This window comes from Schistocerca cancellata, chromosome 2 (genome assembly GCF_023864275.1).
Source record: "Schistocerca cancellata isolate TAMUIC-IGC-003103 chromosome 2, iqSchCanc2.1, whole genome shotgun sequence".
Taxonomy (NCBI): Eukaryota; Metazoa; Arthropoda; class Insecta; order Orthoptera; family Acrididae; genus Schistocerca; species Schistocerca cancellata.
The window spans coordinates 634,438,896-634,450,952 of NC_064627.1; the positions used below are offsets into that span (position 1 = coordinate 634,438,896).

The window sequence follows — 12,057 nt, forward strand, 5'->3', positions numbered from 1 at the left end:
GAGGATGGAGAGAGCATCATCTTACCTTTATTGTCATAATGGACTGTCTGAGACCATCTGTGCGGTGCAGGCTGGCACACGGCAGATAGGTATAGTCCAGTATGTATCGACAGTTCGACGCCCTGTTCAGTAGGTTAGACTGGTGGTACAAATACCATTGCCTCACCTAACAGAGGAGGTGCGGACACCGTTGCCGGTTTTCTGACAAAGGCTTTACTCCAGCCTGAACAGCTGTTGTTGTTATGGTCTTCAGTCCTGAGACTGGTTTGATGCAACTCTCGATGATACTCTATCCAGTGCAAGCTTCTTCATCTCCCAGTACCTACTGCAGCCTACATCCTTCTGAATCTCTTTAGTGTATTCATCTCTTGGTCTCCCTCTACGATTTTTACCCTCCACGCTGCCCTGAAGTACTAAATTGGTGATCCCTTGATGCCTCAGAACATGTCCTACCAACCGATCCCTTCTTCTAGTCAAGTTGTGCCACAAACTCCTCTTCTCCCCAATTCTATTGAATACCTCCTCAGCCGGCCGCGGTGGTCTAGCGGTTCTAGGCGCTCAGTCCGGAACCGCGCGACTGCTACGGTCGCAGGTTCGAATCCTGCCTCGGGCATGGATGTGTGTGATGTCCTTAGGTTAGTTAGGTTTAAGTAGTTCTAAGTTCTAGGGAACTGATGACCACAAATGTTAAGTCCCATAGTGCTCAGAGCCATTTGAACCAATACCTCCTCATTAGTTATGTGATCTACCCATCTAATCTTCAGCATTCTTCTGTAGCACCACATTTCGAAAGCTTCTATTCTCTTCTTGTCTAAACTATTTATCGTCCATGTTTCACTTCCATATATGGCTACACTGCACACAAAAACTTTCAGAAACGACTTCCTGACACTTAAATCAATACTCGATGTTAACAAATTTTTCTTCTTCAGAAACGCTTTCCTTGCCATTGTCAGTCTACATTTTATATCCTCTCTACTTCGACCATCATCAGTTATTTTGCTCCCAAAATAGTAAAACTCCTTTACTACTTTAAGTGTCTCAGTTCCTAATCTAATTCCCTCAGCATCACCCAATTTAATTCGACTACATTCCATTATCCTTGTTTTGCTTTTGTTGATGTTCATCTTATACCCTCCTTTCAAGATCTGTCCATGCCGTTCAACTGCTCTTTCAAGTCATTTGCTGTCTCTGACAGAATTACAATGTCATCGGCAAACCTCAAAGTTTTTATTTCTTCTCCATGGATTTTAATACCTACTCCGCACTTTTCTTTTGTTTCCTTTATTGCTTGCTCAATATACAGATTGAATAGCATCGGGGAGAGGCTACAACCCTGTCTCACTCCCTTCCCAACCACTGCTTCCCTTTCATGTCCCTCGACTCTTATAACTGCCATCTGGCCTGAACAGCGAAGAGCGAATAAAAATGATTTAAATACACATAGAGTGTTCGATCTACGACCCATCAAGGCCATTCATCCGTAAAATATTTGTGTACAGTCCATTACATTAGATTAGACATATACACTCCTGGAAATTGAAATAAGAACACCGTGAATTCATTGTCCCAGGAAGGGGAAACTTTATTGACACATTCCTGGGGTCAGATACATCACATGATCACACTGACAGAACCACAGGCACATAGACACAGGCAACAGAGCATGCACAATGTCGGCACTAGTACAGTGTATATCCACCTTTCGCAGCAATGCAGGCTGCTATTCTCCCATGGAGACGATCGTAGAGATGCTGGATGTAGTCCTGTGGAACGGCTTGCCATGCCATTTCCACCTGGCGCCTCAGTTGGACCAGCGTTCGTGCTGGACGTGCAGACCGCGTGAGACGACGCTTCATCCAGTCCCAAACATGCTCAATGGGGGACAGATCCGGAGATCTTGCTGGCCAGGGTAGTTGACTTCACCTTCTAGAGCACGTTGGGTGGCATGGGATACATGCGGACGTGCATTGTCCTGTTGGAACAACAAGTTCCCTTGCCGGTCTAGGAATGGTAGAACGATGGGTTCGATGACGGTTTGGATGTACCGTGCACTATTCAGTGTCCCCTCGACGATCACCAGTGGTGTACGGCCAGTGTAGGAGATCGCTCCCCACACCATGATGCCGGGTGTTGGCCCTGTGTGCCTTGGTCGTATGCAGTCCTGATTGTGGCGCTCACCTGCACGGCGCCAAACACGCATACGACCATCATTGGCACCAAGGCAGAAGCGACTCTCATCGCTGAAGACGACACGTCTCCATTCGTCCCTCCATTCACGCCTGTCGCGGCACCACTGGAGGCGGGCTGCACGATGTTGGGGCGTGAGCGGAAGACGGCCTAACGGTGTGCGGGACCGTAGCCCAGCTTCATGGAGACGGTTGCGAATGGTCCTCGCCGATACCCCAGGAGCAACAGTGTCCCTAATTTGCTGGGAAGTGACGGTGCGGTCCCCTACGGCACTGCGTAGGATCCTACGGTCTTGGCGTGCATCCGTGCGTCGCTGCGGTCCGGTCCCAGGTCGACGGGCACGTGCACCTTCCGCCGACCACTGGCGACAACATCGATGTACTGTGGAGACCTCACGCCCCACGTGTTGAGCAATTCGGCGGTACGTCCACCCGGCCTCCCGCATGCCCACTATACGCCCTCGCTCAAAGTCCGTCAACTGCACATACGGTTCACGTCCACGCTGTCGCGGCATGCTACCAGTGTTAAAGACTGCGATGGAGCTCCGTATGCCACGGCAAACTGGCTGACACTGACGGCGGCGGTGCACAAATGCTGCGCAGCTAGCGCCATTCGACGGCCAACACCGCGGTTCCTGGTGTGTCCGCTGTGCCGTGCGTGTGATCATTGCTTGTACAGCCCTCTCGCAGTGTCCGGAGCAAGTATGGTGGGTCTGACACACCGGTGTCAATGTGTTCTTTTTTCCATTTCCAGGAGTGTATTTATTCAGTAAATCTATAGTGGTAAGATCCCCAGCAGCGGATCACCCTTCCGTGTAGAACATGCCATAAAACAGGAATAGATGCACTAATCACCCAAAGCACTATGATCACTGCCCACCGCGACCTTGGATGACGCCTGATGTTGCCGGCACGTGACGCGGTAACAAAGGGATGCAAGCGGAAAAGACAAGAACAGGGGATCACCGTAGAAGGGGTTTTGAATGCCGAATATCCTTGTATGAAAACAATGTTACAAATGTACTTTCCATTCTTCATTTGTGTTTGCTTATAAGTTACCATATTTTTAGTTGTCTGTATGTTTTATCCTTCTTAATTAAGTTACGGCTCACAGTTCTTTTTTTAGTTTCAAGAAACAGGACGTGATGTTAAACCTTAACCTCCCTTCTTCCAGCTCTGTGCTGCGATGGGCCCATGCTCGTTTCGATGCAAGAGAAGCTGAGCGTGGCTGAGGGCCTGCTGAAGCGCTGTCCTACGTGCCTGAACAACTTCCGCAAGCACCTGTGTGGAATGACGTGCGATCCATATCAGAGCCGCTTTATGGAACCAGGGTCTACGAAAATAAATGAAGAAACTCAAGAAGGTTCGTATTCCGTGCCGAAAATTATTGTGCTGCAATGTAATGCTCAGTTCCGCCTCACGAGCAACAAATACTAGCAATTAGCTTTGAAAGTGTACACACTGGGTCCCTAACTTAACGCAACTTGGATGAAACCTCTTTGAAAAAATTATGAAAGTACTGCCGCCACATAACATCCTTAAAATATTGAAATATGAAACGTATTCCAATCCTTGGTAGTGTCGTACACCAACCAGTGGTAACAACATGAAAGAACAAACAGCCTTGGTTGTAAAAGTGAATTTTTTTATTTTATTTATAATCCAGTGACGCGTTTCGCCTTATACAAGGCATCTTCAAATTGCCCAACGAGAAAAAAAAAAGATTCCGATTTAGCAAAACTGGACTAACAAGAAAAATACAAACATTTACTGGCAAATATGGTGTTAATCTCACAGGATTCCGCGCATACAAATGTCGCAGCGGGAAAACGCCCTCGTCAGAGTTTGTAGAAACATTGTGCGGTGTCTTAAAAGATACGAGTAAAACATATAGAAACATGGCCGATAAAGTGTTCACAAGCCAGTAAACAGTTTATGCACTAAATGCTCAAAACACACTCAATGTGTAAAATATGTATTAAAAAAGCATCTTACTGATAAAGAAGATGTTAAACATACGCGAAACGGCGCCAAAAAACATGAATGCCCCAGCAAGTAGTTGCCCTTGACAAATTTTTTTAAAAGAGACTCGCACGGTGTCCTGTAAAACACCTCACCTCGATAACAGACAAGAAGTATTCAAAAACTAATAATTGGCGTAGTCTCACAAGAAGTACGTACATCTGTGTAAATAGACAGCAGACTGCATTGTCAAATACGCGGCGCCGTCCACATCCGCTGAAACTGGATGAAACCTACATACATGCATCATACAGTAAAAACGTAGGAGGCGGAGTTGCTCATGCTGCGTACAAGAAGTACACGGCAAGTAAACGCAGCCGTGTACTAAATGGAGATAATAAAGTTTAGAAAATCGGAAAGTACTAAAAATATATACTGCTTTGGCACAGACCAATAAAACCTCCACAAGAGAATCAAGAGAACTATTTTCTCAGTGAGCCAGACAGTCTTATGGGTATAAATCATTTTGTAGACTTTTATCCACTTCAGTGAAAATTAGACCACAGGCGCGCTAAATAGTGTCGTGTTATAGCCAGTAACCTCAGAAAGTAAGAGAGAATCAATCATAACCCAGCTGGATGCTAATATCTGACATACTATTTTTAAATTGCGTTGTGTCTGCACTCTGTCATGTCAGGTTACTTCAGCATTCAGCATGTAATGTTTCCAGAAATCCGCAGAATTTTAACGAGGACGTATATCTTCCAGTGCTTTATTCAACATCCACCACCTGCTCCAAGAACAAGTATCAAGCAAATGTAATGCTTAACCATTTTCCACCTTAGCGATAAAGATTATTGGAATGGTATTCCCGGTTTTTACTATCATGTCTGTAAATTCTTTATTCCGAATTCAAGTAATGGATTTAACTCTCGTGAGTCCGCCAACTGAAAGAGATAGTTACTTACTTTTATTCTGGCAGTTACGTTTACAATCGGTCAACTAATGTGGTAATAGTGAACAATGCTAAAGACTACACCAAAATCACAGCATTCACGTGTTACGTAATGCGCTCGGAGTGTTGTTTTCCACCGACAGTACAACTTATTACTGCGTAATAATACTTTTGTCGTGAATTTGGTGATTTGTTGCTGTTCGTCCTTTCATCAAAATGGTTCAAATGGCTCTTAGCACTATGGGACTTAACATCTGAGGTCATCAGTCCCCTAGAACTTGGAACTACTTAAACCTTACTAACCTAAGGACATCACACACATCCATGCCCGAGGCAGGATTCGAACCTGCGACCGTAGCGGTCGCGCGGTCCCAGACTGAAGCGCCTAGAACCGCTCGGTCACACCGGCCGGCGAAGGGCAAACGTACATAATTATTTTCCGTATCGGAAATGCAGCTAAGAGAGATAACAGACTTTAAGACAAGTCAATCTCGTAAAGAGTGTTTGCCATTCATAACAGCAATGTATGTAAGGTTTTCAATCTCTACATTGATCGCTGAGTCACAAAGAGGCAGCTCTATCGTCTGGGCAATTAACCTTGCTACGGTCGCAGGTTCGAATCCTGCCTCGGGCATGGGTGTGTGTGCTGTCCTTAGGTTAGTTAGGTTTAAGTAGTTCTCAGTTCTAGGGGACTTATGACCGAAGATGTTGAGTCCCATAGTGCTCAGAGCCATTTTTGAATTAACCTTTTATTGCTAAGGTTGGCAAGACTACGCTGGAATAATGGAATCACTGGATGGATTTTCTTATCTACTAGACGTAACAGCAAATCAAGATATTTTAGTACTCCATCCGGACTCATGTTCTCATTTTGTGCCGCCTCACATTTTTGTAATATTTTGTAGCTAGGAGGTTTATTGTATTTTTTTAAATTTTCGATTTTTAACGTCATCGGTTTCTTGTTTGGGGTTCTTACACGTCACATGTGAGCCACTATTTTATGCAATATGGTATGCGCTACATCCGATACTTCACACTGATGCAATTTTTTCCCTGCTTTAGAATTTTTATCAGTTATTGTTCCAATGGAATATATTATGACTCAGTTTTTAGCATCCAGATGGGGTATGACTGATTCTGTCTTACTTGCTGACGCTACTGGCTATAATATGAGCTATTTACAGTGTCTGTGAAAGTGTACGAAGTGATTTATAGCCATAAGACAACCGTCGTCAGAATTTGAAGAAACATTGTGCTGTGTCTTAAAAGATACGAGTGAAACCAATCGAAACATGGCGGATAAAGTTTTCAGAGACAAGTAAACAATTTAATGCAATAAAAGCCCAAAACACACTCAGTATTTAAAAATATATATAAAAAAAAGCAACTTACTGATAATGAAGACGTTAAATACACGCGAAACGGCGCCTAAAAACACACGAAAACACCAGCAGGTAGTTGCCCTTGTCAGATTTTTTAAAAGAGCCTCGCACAGTGTTCTATAAAACACACCACCTCGACAACAGACAAGAAGTATTCAAAAACTAATAACCGGCTTAGTCTCATCTGTGTAAATCGACAGCAGACTACATTGTCAAATACGCGGCGTCGTCCACATCAGCTAAAACTGGATGAAGCCCACATACATGCATCATACAGAAAAACGTAGGGGGCGGAGCTGCTATGCAGAGAAGAAGTGCACAGCTAGTATACACATCCGACATCAGATGGCACCAGTAGGTGTTGGATTGCGATAGCTATCGGGTTTCCAGAGCCGGCCGAAGTGGCCGCGCGATTCTGGCGCTGCAGTCTGGAACCGCGAGACCGCTACGGTCGCAGGTTCGAATCCTGCCTCGGGCATGGATGTGTGTGATGTCCTTAGGTTAGTTAGGTTTAACTAGTTCTAAGTTCTAGGGGACTAATGAACTCAGCAGTTGAGTCCCATAGTGCTCAGAGCCATTTGAACCCCTCGGGTTTCCAGATACAATCACGAAGAGAAACATGACAAACAGTAAGCCGTATAAAATATCTTGCTTAAAATTACAGCTAAAATGTTCATACAAATGGCTCATAATAAACGAGACCAATTAAAATTCAGAAAATCAGAAAATATTAAAAGTGCATACTGCTGTGGTGCAAACAACTAAAATCTCCATCAATCAGTGAATCATAATCATACCAACAACATAAACAACCTGCTACTAGGTGAAGTACGCGACCAATGGTACACACAACGTTCAACTATATGTCTTCTTATACAGGATGATTGTAATTAAACTTTCGCTACTTGCGAGACACAATTTACCACATGGGTCCCAACTTTATACGAATGATATTCAGACTGAGCTGCAGGATTTGGGGTGTCAGTTGTCTTAGTGTCTTGACTTGCCGTTGGGCGGCGTTACTGGTGCAGTGACGTACTAGGTACTCGGACCCCAAGGACAAAGGGCGTGCTGCTTGAACGGCACACGTTACTGTGATCGCTTCGCTAACGCGTGATCCCTGCTCTACGGGAGAGAGGTGCTTTGGAATCAACAGTCCCGATGCATGTACTATGCAGCTCCACCTCAAATTGCTCGTGAGGTCACTAAGTTACTCTGTGACATATGAAGAAGACGGAATCACAGACCGATCGTTCCAAACTGCGTGGCCACCGAGACTGGAACTCGTGTGATTTCTGGCTATGGGATTACCTGAAGGACAGTGTTTATCAACGGGACACTGACAGACGTTGGAGGTTGAAGATGAGTATAGAGATGCAGGTAGCCAACATCCCACCTAAGAGGATCCAGGAAGCAGTATAGTGCGGTTCCAGGCTGTCGTGGATGGAGATGGTCGTCACACTGAGCAACGCTTGTAACCTGGAACGAAAACAAGCATGCAATTAACAATTGTTACCCTCTCACGTGGAAATTAAAATGTGTTTCTTTGAATGGTTTCTTTGCTAGTTCACATCCCCACGTCCTTATAAATGTTTCCACAAAGTTTTATTGTCCTACGATAATTCGTTTTTCGTGGGGGCCGTTTCAAATAGTGAAAGTGTAATTATAACCACCCTGTATACCCATATTGCTACAGTTAGAGTTGTTTTAACGTTTAAATCCTGCTTTTTCTACTTTTTATGAAACATGCCCCATTCCATTTAAATAATGTCTTACTTAATACACAATTTAACAATGGTCGTGGTTTACAAATCTTCCATTTTGTAATAATGACAGTGATACGTAGAATTATAATTGCAAACAAAGTTGCATTCATGTTTTGTAGTCACATATAGTCAAGTACAAGAGAAAATATTTTTAAATTCCGTGTTTGTAATTTGGTTTTTATGTTAGCCATTATACGACCCCTCCCAAAAGTAAAAGTCCATGTCACTCTAAATAGTTCACAAAGGAAACAGAATTTTGAGGAGTTCTCGTCTGCCAGAAGAAATGATCAAGAAAAAGTTACGAGTCACCATGCGAACCAGTTGCACTGGAGTCGTGAAGTGATCGGATGTCGAGACAGTGCTTCATCAGCAGTTGGCTCGAATCTAGTAAATGTCTGTGGGGATGATCACACACAGCTGTATTGTCCCATAAAAGATAGGTCAATACTCCGTAGCTCTTAAAGATGGAATAACAAATTATAATCAAAAAAGCATAGGAAAGTGCTACTTATAGGTTAAATTATGTTTCCAGGTACAATGAGATAAAATAAGGCCAACAACGAAAACTATCAGTGGATGATAAAAAAAAGGAAGAAACATAATGAAACGAGAACAGCAAAGGAATAGACACAATAAAAGTAGCGAAAGGGAACAAAACTAGGAGAAATAAATTATTCTAAATTCAAATTAATTTAAATTGTTTGTTACAGGATTACTCATTTTAGAAACATTTGAGCAATCTTACTTCATCCGTAAATGCCTTTCCAATAGCGCTTGTCTGTATTAAATTAAGAAAGAAAATCTGGATTTTGATGAAACCTAGCATGAAACCAGCAACACTAGTGCATCGCCTTTACCTACACGCCACATAGCTCCGTAGAACTCTCAGTTATACGCAACTGTTTAGACCAGACATGGGCAACCTGTGACCCGCGAGCCTGATTCACATGCTTAAGCTAGCGGTTCCGAAAACAGCGCTCCCATTGCATAAAGTCAAAACTGCAATGATTCAGGTATTAGTGAACACGGGGTTGTAGCGAGATTGAATATTGTAATCCCCAAATCCTCGAAAAATAAGCGAAAAATATACATATTCCAAAAAGCAGATAAAAATTCACTTGACAGTTTCCTGAGAGACAATCTCCAATCATTCCAAATAATAAGTGTAGATAGACCAGATGTGGCTTAAATTCAATGAAATAATATCGGCAGCAATTGAGAAATTTATACCAAATAAATTAACAAATGATGGAGCTGATCCTCCTTGGTACACAAAACGGGTTAGAACACTGTTGCTGAAACAACGAATCAAACATGCCAAATTTGAACGCACGCAAAATCTCCAAGATTGGCGATCTTTTACAGAAGCTCGAAATTTAGCGCGGACTTCAATGCGAGATGCCTATAATAGTTTCCACAACGAAACTTTGTCTCGAAACCTGGCAGAAAATCCAAACAGATTCTGGTCTTATGTGAAGTATGTTAGCGGCAAGAAACAATCAATGCCTTCTCTGCGCGATAGCAATGGAGATACTATCGAAGACAGTGCTGCCAAAACAGAGTTATTAAACACAGCCTTCCGAAATGCCTTCACAAAAGAAGACGAAGTAAATATTCCAGAATTCGAATCGAGAACAGCTGCCAGCATGAGTAACGTAGAAGTAAATATCCTCGGATGGTAAAGCAATTTAAATCACTTAGTAAAAGAAACTCTTCTGGTCCAGACTGTATACCAATTAGGTTTCTTTCGGTGTATGCTGATGCATTAGCTCCATACCTAACATTCATATACAACCGTTCGCACGACGAAAGATCCGTAACCAAAGACTAGAAAGTTGCACAAGTCACACCAATATTCTAGAAAGGTAGTAAGAGTAATCCACTAAATAACAGGCCCATATCGCTAACGTCGATATGCAGCAGGATTTTAGAACATATATTGTGTACGAACATTATGAATTACCTCGAAGAAAACGGTCTATCGACACACAGTCAACATGGGTTTAGAAAACATCGTTCCTGTGAAACACAACTAGCTCTTTATTCACACGAAATGTTGAGTGCTATTGGCAAGGGATTTCAGATCGATTTGGTATTTCTGGATTTTCCGAAGGCTTTTGACACTGTACCACACAAGCGGCTCAAAGTGAAATTGCGTGCTTATGGAATATCGTCTCAGTTATGTGACTGAATTTCTAATTTCCTGTCAGAGAGGTCACAGTTCGCAGTAACTGACGGAAAGTCATCGAGTAATACAAAGTGACTTCTGGCGTTCCCCAAGGTTGTGTTATAGACCCTTTGCTGTTCCTTATCTCTATAGACGATTTGGGAGACAATCTGAGCAGCCGTTTTCGGTTTTTTGCAGATGACGCTATCGTTTATCGACTAATAAAGTCATCAGAAGATCAAGACAAACTGCAAAACGATTTAGAAAAAATATCTGAATTGTGCGAAAAGTGGAAGTTGACCCCAAATAACGAAAAGTGTGAGGTCATCCACATGAGTGCTAAAAGGAACTCGTTAAACTTCGGTTACACGATAAATCAGTCTAATCTAAAAGCCGTAAATTCAACTACGTAAATACCTAGGTATTACAATTACGAACAACTTGAATTGGAAGGAACACATAGAAAATGTTGTGGGGAAGGTTAACCAAAGACTGCGTTTTACTGGTAGCACACTTAGAAAATGTAACAGACCTAGTAAGGAGACTGCCTACACTACGCTTGTCCGTCCTCTTTTAGAATACTGCTGCGCGGTGTGGGCTCCTTACCCGATAGGACTGACGGCGTACATCGAAAAAGTTCAAATTAAGGCAGCACGTTTTGTATTATAGCTAAATATGAGGAAGAGTGTCACAGAAATGATACAGGATTTTGGTTGGAAATCATTGAAAGAAAGGCGTTATTCGTTGCGACAGAATCTTCACACGAAATTCTAATCACCAACTTTCTCCTTCGAATGCGAAAATATTTTGTTGACTCCGACCTAAATAGGGGGGAACGATCACCACGATAAAATAAGGGAAATCAGAGCTCGTACGGAAAGATATAGGTGTTCATTCTTTCCGCGCGTTATACGAGATTGGAATAATAGAGAATTGTGAAGGTGGTTCGATGAACCCTCTGCCAGGCACTTAAATTTGATTTGCAGAGTATCCATGTAGATGCAGATGTAGACAGTGACGTTAATGTTGATGCGATAACGGACCGATACGGATGGCTCCCATTTCCACACACGACATGCCAACAAATTATGCCTCATAACAGGTGTTTTTGAGAATATTGTATTTTATGTTCAACTGGAATTTCCTCCGTGGGCCGGAATGAAACCAAACGTGGGCCAGAGGCGATTGCCCACTCTTGGTTTAGACCATTAGAAAAACAATAAAAAAGTATTTATAACAGAAAAAGTCAGTCCAGATGGCAACAATTATTTGTTAAACAGTATTTGATGTTGCTTAGCAACAGTCATACAATAATTTTTAAATGAACACACCGCCCTTTGATTGTATAAATGTTTATTCAATTACAACCCATGTTTCGGCCTTTTATGCTATTTTCGAGATACTAAGTTTGTCCTTAACTCATACTGGAGGACAATATGAGCTTGATCCCCTGCAATATTTGTTAATGACATAAACTCAGTCACATGAAAATGTCATAAAAGGATGAAACCTGAGTCGTAATTCAATAAACAACTATACAGTCCAATGGCGGTGTTTTCATTTAAAAATTATTTTTTAATTAATTCCGATGACCGTTTTCAGTACAAGCGATCACCTTCAGACCAGTGCTTACTTA

At 42.6% G+C, this 12,057-nt stretch overlaps 1 protein-coding gene across 1 annotated transcript in view; it reads left to right on the forward strand.

Annotated features, from left to right (window-relative positions):
* LOC126147521 (NPC intracellular cholesterol transporter 1 homolog 1b-like) overlaps window positions 1-12,057 on the forward strand; it is a 141,609-nt gene that overhangs the window by 17,081 nt on the left and 112,471 nt on the right. The window contains exon 3 of the mRNA XM_049915700.1: window positions 3,364-3,552. Coding sequence (XP_049771657.1) covers window positions 3,364-3,552 — 189 coding nt within the window. The remainder of the gene's footprint in view (window positions 1-3,363; window positions 3,553-12,057) is intronic.